At 44.4% G+C, this 19,830-nt stretch overlaps 1 protein-coding gene, 1 long non-coding RNA gene, 1 other non-coding gene and 1 pseudogene across 3 annotated transcripts; 1 reads left to right on the top strand and 3 right to left on the bottom strand.

The window, feature by feature from the left end:
* The first annotated feature begins 582 nt into the window (after nucleotides 1–582).
* On the top strand, nucleotides 583–4,605 carry LOC147464797 (uncharacterized). The gene has a single exon (XM_086516652.1). The coding sequence runs from the start codon at nucleotides 641–643 to the stop codon at nucleotides 1,085–1,087; it is 447 nt and encodes a 148-aa protein (XP_086372778.1). The 5' UTR covers nucleotides 583–640; the 3' UTR covers nucleotides 1,088–4,605.
* A 1,959-nt stretch (nucleotides 4,606–6,564) lies between these two features.
* On the bottom strand, nucleotides 6,565–6,637 carry TRNAA-UGC (transfer RNA alanine (anticodon UGC)). Its single transcript has one exon. It is a non-coding gene; the product is annotated as a tRNA-Ala (tRNA).
* A 5,598-nt stretch (nucleotides 6,638–12,235) lies between these two features.
* Nucleotides 12,236–15,439, bottom strand: LOC147464799 (uncharacterized). The gene is made up of 2 exons (XR_015188710.1): nucleotides 14,011–15,439; nucleotides 12,236–13,693 (listed from the first exon to the last, which is right to left on the bottom strand). It is a non-coding gene; the product is annotated as an uncharacterized LOC147464799 (long non-coding RNA).
* A 2,150-nt stretch (nucleotides 15,440–17,589) lies between these two features.
* LOC147464800 (18S ribosomal RNA) lies at nucleotides 17,590–19,262 on the bottom strand (annotated as a pseudogene).
* Nucleotides 19,263–19,830: the final 568 nt, after the last annotated feature.

The following is a 19,830-nucleotide window of genomic DNA, read 5'->3' on the forward strand; positions in this document are numbered from 1 at the left end:
ATTCAAATTCAAAAGATTTCTTTTTTTAGTGAGGTTATTCATGGAACTAAATACGTTTCCAATACCTACTGCTGCTCCTGCTAGGGCTATGGTAGCCGCTCCTACTCCAATTAATTTTGCACCTTCTAGCGTAACTAATTCTTAAGTGTCTGTGTAATAATAATAAAAAGGTGTAGCTAGCACGCAAAAAAAGCACTTTTTTGTCTCAGAAAAGAAACAAAAAGAAATGTTATCAACACTTGAAATAAGATTTTTCTTAGTAACTTGTTATTTGACATTGATTTATAATTCAATGCGTATGATACTACTAATGCTATAACTATACTTAAAAGAATACTTATATCATATTGTATTAAATTACTATTAAAATTGTCAATTAAACTATTCTCATTTATCTCACCTAAATAACTATTATTTATTATATGAAATATTAATGGAAATAAACTTACCACTTTTAATAACAATAGTTTTAGGCTTGATAACTTATTACTTATTACTGAATTTACTATATGCGGGGTTGAAACACATTGTATACCCGACAAAGAAGAAGAAAAAGCAATTGGTTTCGACGAAGAAGCGTAAGGCAAAGAAGCAATTAGCTGAGAAACTGCGGGTTTCAACGAAGAAGCAATTGGCAAAGATGCTACGGGTTTCGACGCTGCGGGCGAAGACGGAGAAGCTACTGGCAAAAAAGCAATTGGTTTCAACGAAGAAGCTACGGGTTTCGACGAAGATGATTTATGCGTATTTATTGTTAATTTTGGGGCCGAGGATTGATCTATCGATTGATCCTCAGCAGCAAGGTAACGAGAAAGAATCAGGTGACAATAAAGGATCAGCCGACGATAAAGGTTTAGGCATAGGCAACAAACTATCAGGCGTAGACGATATAGGATCGGACACGTTAGATACAGAATCCGGCACTGACGATACAGGATTAGGCACTGACGATACAGGATCAGGCATAGATAAAGGATCTGGCACTGACGATACAGGGGGGTTTGGTTCTGAAACCGATAAAGGAATTGATACTTCAGTAAACATATTGGTTACAGGCTTATTAACATCTGTTTTAAATTTGTTGTAATCTTTTGATAGTTTATTTACTAATCTAAAAGTATAGTTACATGAATTACAAATCTTCAAAAAGTTAGCGTTTGTTTTAAATTTAAGTAACTTCTTTATTGTATCTTTATATAAGGTCTTATCCCCCGTAATTTTTTGAAAAGGTATTTTTTTTTTCTTTTGAAACTAGGATTCATTCGCTTTACGCGTACCAGGTTTCAATTGATTGACTACATTGCATGCCATGCAGACCCGTAACGGCTCCGAGCAGACGTGTAGATGGGATGGATGGCAAAGGAGAGTGCGAACGAAAAGGCCCGAACAGAGTCCTCAAAGGCCGCAACTCCGGAGCGGAGAAATACACAAACACACACGTAGTAAGGCGGTGGCCCGGACTGCCGGTTCCGTTAGTCTAGCATTGGCTAGCTCACTACTGAGATCGAAAACGTAGCGGACAACGCGTCACACCTGAAAAGGCGGGGCCATGCTAATTATGCCACTTTTTTCCGAGTCAGGATGGGGTCAAATTCAGAGCCATGACAGATTCAAATCGTTGATTTCATTTGCCAAAGCTAGAAGCTCGGAGAAAAAGGGAATTAATCTAGCAGATCAACAAGTGCAAAGCGTCTTGGCTAAACTTGACGTAGTGCAAGACGTGACCCGTTGTCTAAGAGACGAAGACGGAACCTCCTTTTTGCCTTAGTAAAGTAAAGCCCTTCGAAAAAACAATAAATTCGCCGGAAAAAGGCAAAGCTCGCGCAGCGGAGCTAAATGAACGAGAATCGGATAATCCCGGCGGTAAGTGAAGTGATCACTGCTTATCAGGAACTAGTAACAAGTACTGCGGGTGTGGACACAAATTTAACTGCGGACGCAGGCGCAAATTCGACTGTTGTTAGCTCTGATTCCGAAGGAGATGGGCCGTTTGGCCCGTTTAATTAACCTTCGCAAAGTGTCGCATAAGTAGCGACCTGCATGAATAGTGTACACAGTAGGTTACTTTTTTGTTTTTTGAGGTTTCAAAACAAAAAAGGTTATGGATACAAGAGATGAAAAACCCAATACAAAAAGTCACCTTTCAATTTATCATGACCTGCAGTCTGCCAGAATCATTCGCTATTGTTCTATTGGTTTCCAAACGGATATATAGATTTGAAATCTCAAAGAATAAGAATAAAAAAATATTATACACCGTTACGGCCTATCCATATAAGATAGAAGAAAAAGAAAAAAAATATTATTCCAAAGAAAAACAGAAAGTCATTCTTTAGAGATTACCGAGTACAAGTGCACATCTAGGCTATTAAGGACCCTCTACCCTATACTATTAAAGATATTCATATGGATTTAGACATAAAAGGGCTATTATCGATTTAGAAAAAACACTTTTCTTATTGAAGATTGCTTGTAATATGATTAAATCTATTATTCATAAAGGAGGCCATTTACTGTTAGTAAATACTGATCCTTTATGCAATGAAATAATAACAAAAATGGCAAAAAAAACCAATTAAAATCATATTAATTCTAAATGGATTGGTGGTTTTTTAACTAATTGGGAACATATGAAACATGAGAAACGCTTAAAATCTTCATCCACGCAGCACTCTAGCCCACGTTTATTAAAGATGTAAAGATATTTTGAGGGACTGATAACACGCTAAATTCTAGATGGTTTGGTTATATTGAATGCATGTAGAGATTTTTACGCTATATTTGAAGCTAATTGATTATGAATACTTATTGCATTTTTGGTAGATTCTATTCTCCCAAAGGAATTACACAGATTAATTACTCATCCCATTCCGGTGAATAATGATTCTATATGGTTCACAAATCCATTTTGCTCATTAGTCATAAAAACAGTCATTTATTTAAAAAATGCTTAAAACCCCAGCAAAAAAGCCAAAGGAATTTACAAAAAAAATTCCATAAAAAAGGAAAAAACAAAGAAAAAAGGAAAAACTATCAAAGAGCGCATAAAAAAGAAGAAAAAAAAACAATAAACAATGACTTTTTTCACTTTTCATTTTCATTACTTTGTTTAATGATCTTAGCTTAGTTATTCTGGCTTTTCCAGGGGCGGGAATAGCTATAGTTCTTTGCGCAGGGAGTGAATTGAAATTGATAGAACACTTTTGGCCGGCAGGCATATTTTTATAGAAGATGTCTGGTCTTATCTTCTTCAAAATTGGCAATAAATTCGGGGTTTGACCGAAACATACCAAATGGGGCAATTGCCCAAGGCTTGGGTAACACATGATCTGGTTGAGGCCTTGTTTCCCAAACAACTACAATCCCTTATAGGTTCGTTAAAATCATAATTATATCTCCACAGCCACGCATGGGATAACGCAACAAATTGACGGGAATCAAGCAAGCAAGGGCTTTCGCTTATAAGGCAACTACTTTACTTAATAACCTGGAAATGGCAAATAAGCAATTGTTTGTTAAATTCCATGAGCTTGCGATTAACATTGGATTATACATTACATCACACGGGGCTCAAAATTCCCTCTACTTCAACCCTCCCCTTACCGGAAATCTTAAATTGCCTTTCAACCATCAGATTACCCCCCAAAAACCCGAATTGGCCGGTCAGCTTTTAAAGAAAGCCAAAAGCCTATTTCGAGTTGTTCTAATAACTTCTGCAGGCTCCGGAATTACTGTTTGTGGAATTGCCTGAAATCTTCATGTCGGCATCGTATGCCGAAGATGGATTCGTTGTCTCTACATCTGCCGCGGCTGACTTTGGACAGAAATTCAAACAAGTGTTTCAATCAAATAGCTGCAACATTTCACTGATTGAAAAAGAAAATGGATAATCGATCGTATCTTATTTTCATAGTTTGTAGTTTCCTTTTATAGATACAGATATAGACTTTCTTTTTTTTATTATAAAACAGAACTTGAAAATACAAACTAACGCTGGGGGAAGGTCCGATCCCTTCCCTTCCCGGAGGTATGGCTGAGCGGCTTAAGGCATTGGTTTGCTAAATCAACATACAATACATTGTATCATGGGTTCGAATCCCATTTCCTCCTACACTTTTCCTTGATGATTATGCTGAAGTACAGTACAGAATCGAAAATTACAAGACGCTCTTTCCCTATGATATGATGGCCAGGCCGTTACCTGAGCACTCTTCCCGCCGATCTTACCTTGGTAAGAATGTAACTGTGTCGTTGCCTCTGTTCCGTAACAATGAACAGCAAAAATAGACAATCAAAGGAAAAAGTGCAGTGGTCACCCCATTTGCCATCCCTTCAAAATGGCAAACCAAACGACACATAAGTCTACTTTGATAACTGTAACGGTAGCCGCTACCTTTACCTTATCAACGCTTTTTTGTTTTATTAACGCAAGCAAGCAATTCTATTTTTGCTTTCGTTTGCTTTCTCTCTTTTTAGAAAAGCAGCAAAAACAACAAGCTATAGTAGCGCTACAGCAGCTATAAAAGTAACCCAATCCCAGTCCTTCACGTTAAGCGGTCTCCTTTTCATGCTTTAGATAGCATAGCATCTCAGTCTCCTGCATTTATGTTATGGCCCTCGATTTCCCCAGCAGAAAGGGAACCCAACCCTTTAGTCTCTTTTTACCCGTATATAGTGGACCTAAAAGCATGAAGCCTTACTACGAGCCCTTCAGACATGTATGCAGCAAGTCTTTCTAAAGGATCTCTAAACACAGACGCCGATTTATGAAGATCTTGCATTGCTAGCTCTGCAACCTCCATCTTTTCTTCAAATAACGCAGCAGCACATGTGATAAGAAGATTCTTCACACGACTGCCAAGATTCAATGCTTTCAACAAATGCTCAAAGGAAAAAGAACCATGCTTTAAAGCTGTTACTGCACTTATTTCCATCTTGGTTTCTTCTGGAGCTACTGAATCATGCACCAGCTCCTTTATATTATATGCTGCTGTTTTTTAGTCAAATGATGGAAACACCCAACCATACCCGTAATGATAAAGACAAATGCCAACACGTAAGCCACTATTATTGCAATCAGAGCTCCTAATTGGCGCAAGTGGTGCAAGGACAAGCTATCTATGAAGGTATGGGATGTAGTATGGTGCAATGTCTGCATAGAAACGCTAAGGTTGCATCTCTGCTCTGGAAGTTTAGAATTTTGCTTAGCCTTAAGGGGTGAACTCTTCTCATGGTAAGCACTGAACCCAAGCCATACTCTGTGCATAGATCTTCATGCAGATGCTTGAAAAACGCAGGAATACTCCCTTTCCTGTGAACACATTTGCTTTGCACTAAGGTCAAGGACCTCTAAGCTACTGGAGTTGGCAAGGGATGCAGGAAATGGCCCTGTAAAGTTGTTAAAGCTCAATACAAGCTACTGGAGTTGGCAAGGGATGCAGGAAATGGCCCTGTAAAGTTGTTGAAGCTCAATACAAGCTTACGCTTGAAAAAAAGAGAAAGGTTACTACACAGTCGATAAAGTAAGCCAACCGCAGGGACTAAACAAAAAGGCGTCACTTAGCTAGTTATTCAGCTAAAGAGGTGCTCTCTCTTTCCTTTCGCAGGGACTAAACAAAAAGGCGTCACTTAGCTAGTTAGCCAAAGAGGTGCTTTTTTGTATATATACAAGAGATTAATTATGTTCTTATCTAACGTCGTCGTGTGTTTAAACGATTTCAATCAGCGCAGCGGGTTTCTTTCTTCATTAAGCTCAAGTGGTGTGGTAAAATAGGACTAGGTGTTTCTTGGTTAGCTGCATTTTCGTTATGATTGTAAGCTTTACATAGATTCAAGGCTTTCCTTTCATTCTCACTTGCCTTTTGCATATCTTGTTCACAGCTCGATGGCCGTACTAAGAATATAGTAAACATGCGCCTCGATAAGGCGCGGCTAGGACGGCTCGTTGGTTCTTCCAACGTGCGTTTCCTTAGGGTCTTGGTTTCACTTGTCTTCATCCCGCATTCGCATGAGTCAGTTTGAGTGAAGGGCTGCTTTGGTTCCGCACGCTAATGCGTTGTTGAGTACCCTTTTTTATTGGCCTTCCGCCGTAGGTTATCAACCTACCCTTGGTACGGAAATGGGATTACTGCAGGAAAGGAAAGGGAAGGAAAGGAAAGGAATTACTTCCACCAAGGAAGGATCAATAACTTCCATTCAAGCTGTTTACGTACCTGCGGATGATCTGACTGACCCAGCCCCCGCTACGACGTTTGCACATTTAGATGCTACAACTGCGCTTTCAAGAGGCTTAGCAGCAAAAGGTATCTATTCGGCCGTGGATCCGTTGGATTCGACGTCAACTATGCTGCAGCCTTGGATTGTGGGTGAGAAGCATTACAAGACGGCATAAAGGGTTAAGCAGACTTTGCAGCGTTACAAAGAACTTCAAGATATTATAGCTATTCTCGGATTGGACGAGTTATCCGAGGAGGACTGTTTGATGGTAGCTAGAGCACGAAAAAGAGAGCGTTTTTTCTCTTTTTTCTTTTGGATTTCTATTTAATATGCTAATCTGTATACGAATGGAGACGATCGGACTTGAACCGATAACTTCATGCTTGCAAAACATGCGTTCTACCGATTGAACTACGCCCCCGTCCTCGTTTCATGTGCAACACGTATCATGTGGGCAAACAAAACACAAGAGAGCTATTGCTCATACGTGCGTGCCTATAGCCTTTTTTCTACAGAGTTTAGACTTTATCCAAGACACGGCCCCATTTCATCACACTGTCAATGAAAGAGGCTAAATGTCATAAAGTAAAGATGTGTCGTTGGCAGCAAGCAGTAATAGTTCACGAATCTTTTCTCGGTCCACCATTTTGATTGTATCGGCGTTAGGGAGGGGATAAGCCGTCTTGTCTTCTCGGAAGGGAAGCCTTGAGGCCAAAAGCGAAGCGAAAAGAAAAAGGTTATGGATACAAGAGATGAAAAACCGCAATCTTGGATACAAAAAACAAAAAAAGTTTGAAAGATGAAATTTCAAAAGCCACCAACCGATAGTTATGGCTTCTTTTTTTCGCACTTAGATTTTTGGATAGATGCCCTTATACAGGAATACATCCGAGAAGAAGCGCTTGATAAACAAGAATTGCTTATCCAAAGATTCGCAGTTCTTATAAAAGTCAAAGAAAACCTGAAGGCAAAAAGGAACTAAGCTAGTGGCCCCGCTTTTCCTAGTTACTTATGAAATGGCACGTTGTCTATGTATTCGAGTGGTCTCATTGAATCTCTTCGGGGGTCTGCCCCCTGCCCCCATATACATCTTAATGATAATAGAAGCGTCGAAGGCCGATGCGTCGAGTAAAATCCAGGCCAGGGGAATCGCACAAGTAAGCGAAAGGGGCACGGCACCGAGTTTATCTCAAAGATTGTTTATCAACAGTAACATGGCTGGGTATTCATAACTTTTTCTTGCGTGAAACCACTTGCTCTGCTTTAGGTCGCTTCATAACTTAACTGGTTCGTACATAGCACGAGGCTTAATAAATAGAATAGGATTTTCTTTTGTAAAGCGTTTAAAATCAACGAGACTACAAACAAAGAAAAACAAAGAAAGAAAAAGAAAGCAAGCTGTAAGCAAAGAAAAAGAAAGGAAAAAGGAATATTAAGCACCATCCATTACCACGCGAACCACCGGGTTCATAAAAAAACTAGGGTAGAGTGTTAAAATAACATTCTACATGGTATTCTGGAAAAGAACTCAAACAACTAAGGATGAAACAAATCAACGTAATAGCTAGGTTACCTAAACGGGTGAAGCTCTCTGTCTTTAACCATTTAGGAATGCAATCATTGTTCTTTAATTGGCTGCTCCGCTCGGGCTTTCCCTCCCCACGAAAAACCCTTTGCTACGCTTGCATCTTTAATTGGGCTTTCTCTTCACTTGCCTTTGACCGTGGCTCTTTAGACTCTTAAAGGCATTTTCGTTAATCCTACCATTACGTTGAATGTAAATGCATTGTACTAATAAAAGATATAGCGCTTAATCGCTCGGGCTTTCCCCCGGAAATCCCTTCGCTTGCCATTACAGGGGCTAGCTTTATGTCGTAGGAACAAAGGTGCTACTAAAGCAAAGGAAGAGCTAGTGCAACTTGTTAATAACAACTTGTTTTCTAAGGGTAAATAGGGTTTAATTATTAACCATAATAGATTCTTTGTTTAAGGGTTAAATCGTTAATTTTAATGGCCTTTAATAGTTCACTATTAAAGTAAAGTCGTATAAGCCCTGGTCCATCACCTTATTGTCTAGCAATGCTTGGTACGTTGAGGCGAGACGGGCGACTCGCTTAGATCACCCAGCGGCAGTGTCAGGCCTTTACTGCTAAAGGATACGTCTTTACATTTAACAAACACTACACTACCAACAGTTCAGTTCCCTAGCCCCGGTTAGTTAACGTCAGGACAACTGTGAGAAGGGTCTCCGTGCCGTGCATGAACCGCCGCGATGCAATCATAGCCATAGACAACGCCAAACAGTTGCAGCTTCTTCAGTTCAGGGATACGAAGCAATCAGCGCTAAGCAGCAGCTTCGAGAATACAAAGCAAAGCCTCTACGTTCATTGACTGGACAAACAGTTATAAAATACGTATCTTCGGTGGTTGAAGGGCAAAGTGTTGACTAACGTCTACGGGCTTCAATTTTTTCATACTGGCCCTTCCCTTTTGCATGACCGAATAAGCGAGTAGCTATTACGTATTTCGGTATAGCTATCCCTCACTAATTCGTAGTTCGGTCGAGCAGTCATAGAAATCTATCACGGTTCATGATTAGACTTCATTCCACCTTGCAAAAAGTGGCATAATTGGCCCCGGCTAGAGCCGCGGTAGCTGCAGAATCGAGTAAGTAGACCACCGTATGGACAGATAGGCTTACCAGTCGACCGCCTTTCTTGCTACTAAAGCAGTGCCGCAGGCAGTGCTTGCTTGGTTGCAGGGATTTCAAAATACCTTTTCCCTGCCGCTCGGACGGACAATTAATTACGTTTCCCTGCCTCCCATTAATTACGTAATATAGAGAGTTGTTTCATTGCTCGGACGAGGAAATTAAGCAAACGACACCCTATTTGATCAAGGTATTTTGAAATCCCCGTGTCTGCGTGCTCGTTTGGGCACGAAGTTCACTCTAACGCCGTAGACACCGAGAGTTTAGTTGGTTGAGTTTCGAAGGGTAGAGCGGTAGCCTACGTTATAGTTCGTACAGTTCTTCGCTTCGAGGAGCCATAGTTGCCTACAAATAAGAATCAATCTGCCCACATTCTATCTCAAAAGAGCTTTGCTTTCCTCGCTTGGCAGTAGTTTAGTTTTTCGCAGCTCATGTAACTTAAAGGAGAGAGTCTGTGAAACGGCACCGGTTCAAGCCCGGTCATGAGCCAAACTGGATCGGAAGGATCATCTACTACTCTGTCATTAAGTTGAGCACTGGTATGGTGACTGGAGATTATTGGGGCAACCCTTTTCCGGAATGTAAGATGATCCGCCTTGCCGTGGCCATTCCGCTTACGGTTATTGGCTTTGCCAGTAACTAACTAAGAGATCATCAACAAAAAATGATGAAAAATAACCTATTCGAAACTTCAAAAAGTCTAACTCTTTCGATGATTAGCCGTCGGGGGGTTTCCAGTGAACTACCAAAAAGAAAAATCCCTTTTCGTTTGTTCGTTAAGAGTTACCCGTACGGTGTCACTCTAGAGTGACTCGGGAGTTCATATCGAATGTGTTTTCTTAGTGGTCGCCATTTCAATGTACGAATTTGGAAGGAATAAGCGGGGGCAATTTTTTAACTTGTTACTTCTATTCTTCCAATTCCGACAGTTCAGAAGACAGGCCGGAAGCGGAAACAAGCCAGCAGCCCGCCGAACAAGGCTCGACGCCGACAGAGAATTTATCGTTTCCTCCTCCTCCATCATCTTCGGGGGCGCCGTTATGGGAAGAGGAGTTTGGAGGGGATACTCGTGAAATCAAGGATGACAACTCCACTCCAGAAGGAGACAAGGCCGGACACGAATTGAGCTCAGGGCCGTCAAGCGAAGTTGAGGGAAGCCCTTCGTCATCGAAGAACAGGAAGGAGGAGGGTACTAGCGAGGCTCCCGAGACTAGCGAGGCAAAGAGCCAGAGCCCCTTTTCTTGACAACAAGAAGAGGAGCTGCTTTCCAAGCTGGATCACCTTGCACAATCACAAGTGCCTAAACGTTCTTGGTGGAACCGGGTTTTGTGTTTCTGTAGGGGACCAAAACCGGAGGAAGACACTCCTTCCGGAAATGAAGGGAACGGTCAGGATACTGGGTCGGGCGATAATGACCCCGGAGAATAGGAAGCACTGGGGGGAATTTCCTGGCTTTGCCCCTTCCTGCTTCCCGAAAAAGAGAATGGCAAGGATGAACCCGAGAATGAGAAAAGGAGCAGCAGTAGGTATTGGAAACGTATTTAGTCCTTTGACAAGCCCTGTGGCGTGAAATCTATCATTAGCCAAACAATTATTCGGTCTCCAGGCTTTGCCTTAACAAAAGCTATTGCCCTGTTTGCTTTGATGATGGCCTTTTCGATATTCTTCGTATTTTAAGGAAATCAATAAACAACCCTGAAGATAAGTCTAGATAAATAACGGTTACTTCGGGGTGGCCTTTGCTTTGGTCACCCCCCAACTAGGTAACATAATGGTAATGCGTTGGACTTACAGTCCTAGAATGATGGTTCGACTCCATCCCCAGTTTTTTTTAAGTAAACCCACTGTGGCATGACGGTACATGACAAGGGACCCTAGCTTAGAATGCAATGGATGTATGTGGGTTCCCCCCAGCTACCTACTCCTTTTGCTAGGGATTTGGACACGCGAGGAGGAGGCTCTGTTGCTAGCCCTTATTGACATAGAGCTACTGCCTTGGCAAGAGCTGCTGTCTTCGCTATGTCAACCGTGCATAAAGAAATGCCATAAACGTTGAAAACAAAGAAATTGCTAGAAGAATGTCGATTGATTCTACGACGTAAACGAATCATGATAATTCGTTGCAACTTGAAGTCCCGCCTTGGCAACCGCTACGTAGCATCCCAGGTTCAGTAAGCACATAGACTCTTAACAAGCTATGGGGCCGGATCATGTTAAGATGAAATGCCATTTGACCTCAGGTGCTGGCAAGGGCATCTAGCCAATGCCTTCCTGGCATGCGTGAATGCTGGGTTGTGAAATTAATCGTTTAAATGCAGAAGCCAACGATAGCACTATGACTACGAGATTAGGTCAGGCCCAAGGATTCCTCCCTTTACCGCGTCCTTTTCTATCTATCTATCACGGATTACCCTTTTAGCATTTGACCATGCCTATCTATTCGTAGCGTCTTAAAAGAGCTTTCGAAAGAATAGTCGTTTAATTTGTTTTTTTGGATTCGTCCGGAGAGAAGCAGTTAGTCGATTTACGCGTGCCGACCTTTTTTTAGAGCTTCGGTTCTTCCGCCTGAGCATCAGTGGAATAAGGACTACATGGCGCTAGCCACACAAATTCTTTGCTTTAAAAGAAAAGTTTTGTTTGCCTATATGATACGTGTTGCACATGAAACGAGGGCGGGGGCGTAGTTTAATCGGTAGAACGCATGTTTTGCAAGCATGAAGTTATTGGTTCAAGTCCGATCGTCTCCATTCGTATACAGATTAGCACATTAAATTTATAACTAGGCTAGGAAATTCAAATTGTAATGAAAACTTCCCTGTTGCCTGGAGCCCAGCACTACATTGGCCGGGACGCCTTACCCCTTGGCACGGCACCTTAAGCTAGGGAAAACCCGGCTAACCGCCACCCCGAGTCGCTGCCGGGGCCTGGTCAAGCGACTCAACGACGAGTGCACAGCGGCAGTTAATGCATGCTACATGCTCTATAGGCTCTTCTGGCCAAGGGAAAGCACCTACTTTAACCAAAAGAGCTCAGTACGGCACCTGTTCGCTACCACCTATACAGAATCGGTGGGTTACCCGCTTTAGGCTGTAGCCGAAGAACAGGCGGGGGGCTGCTACCATAGCCAATCTAAGGCGCGACCTTGAGGGGGTTCTAAGGGCGGCAATTGACCGTTTAATCCTCTTAGAGGAACTCTCCCTGAGCAAGGTAGACATGGTGGCTTGCCACACTGGCATATACGCCGGGCCCTCTAAAGCACCCGAGACATAGGAAGCCTACATATCAGGGTCCCTTCCCTATGTGAGTACATATTCCTTTGATGGGCTAGACATTTCGACTGCCCAAACCCAAAGCTCAAGCGCTGGCATTCATAAGGGTCAGTTTGCTTGCTGTTTTAGAAACGAAAAAGTTTTCTTGTCGAAGAGTATCTCAAGGATCGAAGAGTTTACATCTTTTCTTAATTCTTCACGAAAGTCGAAACCGTATTTTTCTAGGGCTATAGCGGGAATTGGGCTTATTTTAGCTTTCGTTGAAGTAATTGTTTTTCTATTTGTCTTAATCGTCGGCTTGGTCTATGCATGGCGAAAAGGAGTTATTTTGCAGCGTGGCTTCTCATCTAGTTTAATAACAACACTTTAAAACAAAGCCTATATCGTATCCTATACGTCACGTTACGTATTATATCATTCCTGACTTACGCAAGCAAAATACTTGATAACTACGACCCGTATAGGATTTCAACTCGTTACTACTTTAGCTACCCATCTCTTTAGATCGTTTTTTTACCCGGCTATACGTGCTCATGCTAAGGTGTGTGTCGTACGCGCTTTCGTGCCATCCCTTGCCCCACCTGGGGTAACCATACAACATCGTTAGTGGAATCTTGAAAAGAGATTAGTACGAGGAAGCCCATTGTCCTTGCGGCGCTTTTACCTCTCGCCTATCAAAGTGATGTTCTTTCACCCGGTAGAAGAACTTGTCTAGAGAAGGATTTCCCGCTTAGATGCTTTCAGCGGTTCTTCCCTACCAACTTAGCTACCCGGCGCTGTTACTGGCACAACAACCGGAACACCATAGGTTGACCTAACCCAGTCCTCTCGTACTAGGGCAAGCTTCTCGCAGTTCTCTAAAACCAACGGTAGATAGGAACCGAACTGTCTCACGACGTTCTAAACCCAACTCACGTACCACTTTCATCGGCGAACAACCGAACCCTTGGGACCTTATTCAACCCCAGGATGTGATGAGTCGACATCGAGGTGCCAAACGACTCCGTCGATAAGAGCTCTTGGGAGTCATCAGCCTGTTATCCCCGGCGTACCTTTGATCCGTTGAGCGAGAGCCCTTCCACACGGGACTCCCGGATCACTATGGCCGACCTTCGTCTCTGTCCGACTAGTAAGTCTTACAGTCAGGCAGGCTTCTACCATTACGCTCATAAGCTGTTATAATATTAGCTTGAGCCTACCTTCGCACACCTCCGTTACTCTTTGGGAGGCATCCGCCCCAGATAAACTACCCACCTTGCAATATCCCGCTTCTGACAGCAGCGGCGGTTAGGCATCCAACGACGAGAGAGTGGTATTTCAAGATTGGTGGCGACATTGCCATCACCTCCCATCTATCCTACACATTAAATCAAGGATGTCACTGCAAAAGTATAGTAAAGGTGCACGGGGTCTTACCGTCTAGCCGTTAGTACTCCGCATCTTCACGGAGAATTCAATTTCACTGAGTCCATGTTGGAGACAGCGGGGCAGTCGTTACCTGTAAGTCTTGCTAAACTTTTTGGTTTAGCTTGGGCTTTCTCTTTACCCAGGCCTTTTTCTCAGTTCCAATAGAATAAGCCATAGCGGTAAGCCTGGGCGCTTCATGTAAAGTCTCTGGGGATTGGACCTCTGCTATCCAGTCTGGATGTTCTGGAGCAAGTGCATGCTTTTCCATTCCCCAATCCTGCGGATCGTCCATTGTGTCATATCTAAGTCCTTGAAGACAAGTGCACTTAGATCTTTAAAGTGTTCCCGCATGTAATGTGGCCTAAAACCTAATAATTACTTAGAAGGCTGGCGTAACTTACTGTGTACACCATTCATGCAGGTCGCTACTTATGCGACACAATAAAGTTAATCAAACGGCAATGGATGGTATTCAGTTCCATGCCATCCTCGCCTATGGCCTTATAGTCGCCTATAAGTTCGGACTATATCATCATCTCGAAGGATGTCTGGCGTGTGGTCGTTGGGGATCGAGTTTAGATCTTGGAACTACGTTCGCGGGCGCACGGCGCGAGGCTACGAAAATGGTCAGCCGCGGGCTCGAAAGACGATGTATTTCCAACTTGCTATCCTGCTGATGGTCCGCGCCACCAACTACATTTTCCATTCAGCCGTGGATAGGCCGTAGGTTGGTTGAAAGCGCTTCGCGCTGTCGACAGCCAGATTTTTTTGATTTTATCCTGTTCTGTATGAGTATTGGATACTGAAATTCGGGCGGATGTCCCAGCATATTGCCCGATTATGTTGTCGAACATCTCTGTCAAACCACCCCTTTGTCGGGGAATTTCGCTACCTTAGGACAGTTAGAGTTACTGCCGCCGTTTACCGGGGCTTCCATTCAAAGCTTATAACACTTCTCCTTTTTACCTTCCGGCACCGGGCAGGTGTCAGACTCTATACATCGTGTTACCACTTAGCGGAGTCCTGTGTTTTTAATAAACAGTCGCTACCCCCAATATGTGCCGCTTTCCCAATCCTTCAATAGGAGAGCACCCCTTCTTCCGAAGTTACGGGGCCATTTTGCCGAGTTCCTTCAACATGGTTCTCTCAAGCGCCTTAGTATATTCTACTTGTTCACCCGTGTCAGTTTGGGGTACGGTTGGTTTTGCATTTTAAATGTTGAATCGCCCTCCCAATTCCACGAAGTTTTTTCCCGGGAGTTTCAACCCTGCAGCCGGAGTGACTTTGTAGCCCCCTGCCCAATCATCCAATTCACGAGTTTAACAAACACGCATGGTTCAGTAGTTAAAGCAACTTCGTCGCTTTCGTGTACCCATCGGACGTTGCCCTTTCGGGGTTCCTTAGGGACCGATTCACTCTGCGTAGATTGACTGAACGCAGAAACCCTGGAACTGGCAGGCGATCATGTTTTTCACATGATTTCTCGTTACTCATGTCAGCATTCTCACTTCTGGTACCTCCAGGTGTTGTCACCAACAACTTTCCTTGATTGACAGAACGTTCCGCTACTGACACTTGAAAAAGCTTCTTTCAAGGTCTCGTCGCTTCGGTGAGTCACTTGAGCCCCGAGACATTTTCAGTGCCATGAAGCTAGACCAGTGAGCTATTACGCTTTCTTTGAAAGATGGCTGCTTCCAAGCCCACCCCCTGGTTGTCATCGCTTGATCACTTCCTTTTCCACTAAGTGATTGCTTAAGGACCTTAGCGTACGATCTGGGCTGTTTCCCTTTCGACTTTGGATCTTAGCACCCGAAGTCTGTCTGTACAAACCCATGGCCTGTATTCGGAGTTTCCTTGGGGTCGGTCAAGCTTTGGGCTACCCTAGCCCATTGAGTGCTCTACCTCAAGCCATAAACGTTATACGCTCTACTTCAATAGATTTCGCGGAAAACCAGCTATATCCGATCTTGGTTATTCAGATAGGTAAGCCCGGAACGGAAGAGCTTTCCCCCCTCTTTGAACCGCACGTGCAAGTTTCCTTGCATACGGCTCAAATGACGAATGGGAAGTCTAGGCCCCGGCAGCTTTTGGTTCCTGCGTTTCAGGAACCGCTCGGAGCGTTTAGAGAGAAGCTAGAAGCAAAGCGCAACTCAGTTTCCTTGGTTTCCAGTATGCATGAAACCAGAAGAAAGGGCAGCTGGCTCAGCCAGGGGAACCCTAGCGGGGGAAGCCCAGCGACCCTTGCATAACCTTTGTGGCGTTACTGCTCGCAGTTATTCATTTAAGGCACGAAGTGCGTATAAATGGTCTTTTCGCGCGCGCTTCGTCATTCATGATACGAGTTAGCACCGGGCCCCCAACTCAAAAGGTCAGGTCGGCGATTCATTGAATAGATATGTCTCTATCTACCTCCGCTGCCTATTTTACCCTACCCAGTAAAGCAAGCTGGTGGCTTTTCATATCGTCTTCTGCCCACTGGACGGTATCTGATCTTACGACCAGACCTCCTGAGGGGAGCCCATTGGGTTTACCTTGTCGACATGTTGACTTTATTACAAGGAAAAGCGATCCTGTGCTATACTCCGGTGATCATTTGCCGATCGGGGCACGCAGAGGCCCATCGTGTCCCAAATCACATTCTGGTTCATTCTTCGCCAACAGAGTGCCTGCTGGCCCGTAATGATACAGCAGCTTTATGGTTTCTACGAAGCGTTGTCGCACAGTTCACTTGCGTTGATCAGTAGTCTTGCCACTCCTAGCGGGTTCTATGCTGCCACCTCTTGCATTGTTTTGTTAGCTTCACACCCTCCCCAAAGGAACGCATGGTGGGGTAGGAGCCTCCCGCTAAGCTGAAATGACAGTAGCCTTGGCAATCGGGTCTCCCCGGACACTTGCTTGTAAAGGAGACAGGGCGCGCGATTTGAAAGGGATAACCAAAGAAGCGCGCTTTTTTAGGGCCCTCTCTCTCCAGCGGAGTGACGTTTGCCCTAACGCAAGCAATTTTGCATTCTGCGGAATCTCATTTCAGCCAGCCATTTCTTTTCAAACAGTTTTCTCTTTTCGATTTGAAAAGAATGGAATGTTGAGAAAGAGTTAGTGCCGTTAGGCACTTCCCCCGGCAAAAGTGGGCGCTGCAGGCACTTACCCTGCCCGGCGGAAGAGAGGGACCTTAGGCTCCCGAAAGGAAAGTGCCGGTAAGTACAACGTTGGTCTTGAGTTTGGCGGCTGCCATAACCATTGCCTTATGCTCCTCAAGTCGCACGGCCTTTCCAAGCCGCTCTATCTCTCGATTGAGATTAGACTATACATTTTTCTCATCTCTAATTTAAGGTCAACGTTAGGGTACAAGTGCCGATGCAATATTTTCATAAAGGTGTGACTCTTGGTCAAAGAAGGCCTTGGTCTCTTCTCCATAAGCCGGACCGCCAACGTCAAGGCGAGATCACATTGGTCCAGTCCCCGCCCAGTGGAAGCATCCACTCGGATAGCAAGGAAAGGTCAGATGACTGCAGCATCCGCCGCTAGCAATTGTTTAGAATGACTGCAGCCACGTCATCGCTTTGGTGGTCGAATTACTGCAGTTAATTCGAAGAATTGCCTAGCTTTTGCTATCCGTTATGGCGTTCCTTTCTCTTCTCCTCTTCGCATCTTTAGTGGGTCCGGGCTGTCAACTATGTCTCCCGACAATTCTCAGTACATATAGCGGAAAACGCTTTTCACATATCGAGGTCGGAATGGGATCAGGTGTTCCGCGTTTTACTAGGATGCCCGGACAAAACAAACACGCTTGATTAAGAAACAAAAAAGTGCTAACGACAAAAGCACCTGCCAGAGAAAATGCAAATACAGCTAGTACAAGCCTTTGATTATTTAATCGCTACCAACCCCACACTTCCCCCTCGCACAGTTAGCTTACCCGAACGAATTGACTTTATCAACTCACGTACAGTTAATAAAAAGACGCTAGCGCCTCCCTTTAAGATTCCCTCCAGCCACAGGTTCCCCTACGACTACCATGTTACGACTTCACCCCAGTCACTGACCCAACCGTGATATGCGCCAAGGAGACCACCCATACCAAAATGGGCCACACTCAACGCCGGCATGAAACACTTTAGCAATAGGTGATCTCTGGTCGATGCTTTGGGCGAAACCAATTCCCAGGGTGTGACGGGCGGTGTGTACGGGGCCCGGGTACGTATTCACCGCGGCATGCTGATCCGCGATTACTAGCGATTCCAACTTCATGTTCTCGAGTTGCAGAGAACAATCCGAACTGAGGCAATCTTTATGGATTCGCTCCGCCTTACGGCCCTGCTTCCTATTGTAATTGCCATTGTAGCACGTGTGTAGCCCAGCCCATAAGGGCCATGCGGACTTGACGTCATCCCCACCTTCCTCCATAGTAGAACTATAGGCAGTCTCCTGTGAGTGCAACATCGGCACAGAGGAAGTGTCATCAATCCCGTACCGCCCCGCTGACAAGTAAATAATGACATTGATCCTTTGAGAGCAGCATGTCTTAGCAACACAAAACAAGGGTTTCGCTCGTTATAGGAGTTAACCAAAAACGTCTCACGACACGAGCTGACGACAGCCATGCAGCACCTGTATGAATTTTCGTTTCATCCCGTTAAGGACAAGCACACTTGTTCATATGTCAAGTGTTCATACGTCAAGTGTTCATATGTCAAGGGCTGGTAAGGTTTTGCGCGTTGTATCGAATTAAACCACATGCTCCACCGCTTGTGCAAGCCCCCGTCAATTCCTTTGAGTTTCAGTCTTGCGACCGTACTCCCCAGGCGGAGTGTTTAATGCGTTAGCTGAGCCCCCGATCCGCGGACCAAGGACGAACACTCATCGTTTACGGCATGGACTACCAGGGTATCTAATCCTGTTTGCTCCCCAAGCTTTCGCACCCTAGCGTCAGTAGAAACCCAGAAAGCTGCCTTCGCTACTTCGGCGTTCTTTCGTATATCTCCGGATTTTATCCCTACCACACGAAATTCCACTCCCCTCTATCCCACTCAAGTGAATTGGTTTTGAAAGCATTCCGCCAGTTGAGCTGGCGCCTTTAACTTTCAACCTGATTCACTGCCTACGTGCCCTTTACGCCCAGTCATTCCGAATAACACTAGCCCCTCCCGTCTTACCGCGGCTGCTGGCACGGAATTAGCCGGGGCTTCTTTTTCGAGTCTTGTCATAATCGTCACTCGACGAAAGAGCTTTACAAGCGGCATTGCCCTTCCTCGCGTTAGCGACGTTTTTCACTCACTCACGCGATATTGCTGGATCGGGCTTTCGCCCATTGTCCAATATTCCCCACTGCTGCCTCCCTATGGAGTCTGGGCCGTGTCTCAGTCCCAGTGTGGCTGATCGTCCGAAAAGATCAGCTAAGCATCTGCGGCTTGGTCAGCCTTTACCCAACCAACTACCTAATACTACGCAGGCTCATCAAATAGCGCTTTTTAGCTTTATCGAAGCTTGCTTTTTTGCTTTCGTTTCTTTGGGATTCGGCCCAAACTGTTTGGCAGATTCCCACGCGTTACGCACCCGTTTGCCACTTTGTCTTCAACTGTTCTATAAACAGAAAACAACGTTCAACTTGCATGTGTTAAGCATATCGCCAGCGTTCATTCTGAGCCAGGATCAAACTCGGTTTTTTGGTTAAAAAGGTCAATCTTTGTCGTTGATGATCTCTTGGTTAGTTACCAGCTCTTGCCAATAACCGTAAGCGGAACGGCCATCGGCAAGGCGAATCATCTTACGTCCCGGGATTGGGGCCGAGCGGGGGTTAAGCATAATCTCAGATCAACAAAGCAGTGCTCAACTAAATAATAGATACTACCGCGACCTTTCCGATCCAGGAAAGCGACCGGACTTGAACCGGTGCCGTTTCCTTTCCTGGTACATAGGAATGCTCTATCCCTAAGCTACGTGAGCCAAACGGGGAAGCCCAACAACCCCAAGCCCCCTGTTACTTTGTCGCCTGTGCGCCTCTCTTTTTGTTGAGTGCCCAAAAACACAACACTCTGGCTATCCAATTTCACTCCACCTTATGATTGATAGCCGACAAGTACACAGCTGCTATCAACGACCTGGCCTCTTAGTTTAGTGGTTTGTTACGTAAAGGATGGCTAAAGCCTAAAGACAAAGATTTCTCTAGCGTTCTCGTATAATAGTCAAACTATAATAATCTAATGTAAATATTTGTGTGGTTATGGACAA

This window comes from Adiantum capillus-veneris, chromosome 1, assembly GCF_014529385.1.
Source record: "Adiantum capillus-veneris isolate H3 chromosome 1, ASM1452938v2, whole genome shotgun sequence".
Classification (NCBI taxonomy): Eukaryota; Viridiplantae; Streptophyta; class Polypodiopsida; order Polypodiales; family Pteridaceae; genus Adiantum; species Adiantum capillus-veneris.

Bases quoted from the DNA above. Each gene is read 5' to 3' on its own strand.
- LOC147464797 (XM_086516652.1), top strand. From the start codon at position 641: ATGCTACGGGTTTCGACGCTGCGGGCGAAGACGGAGAAGCTACTGGCA.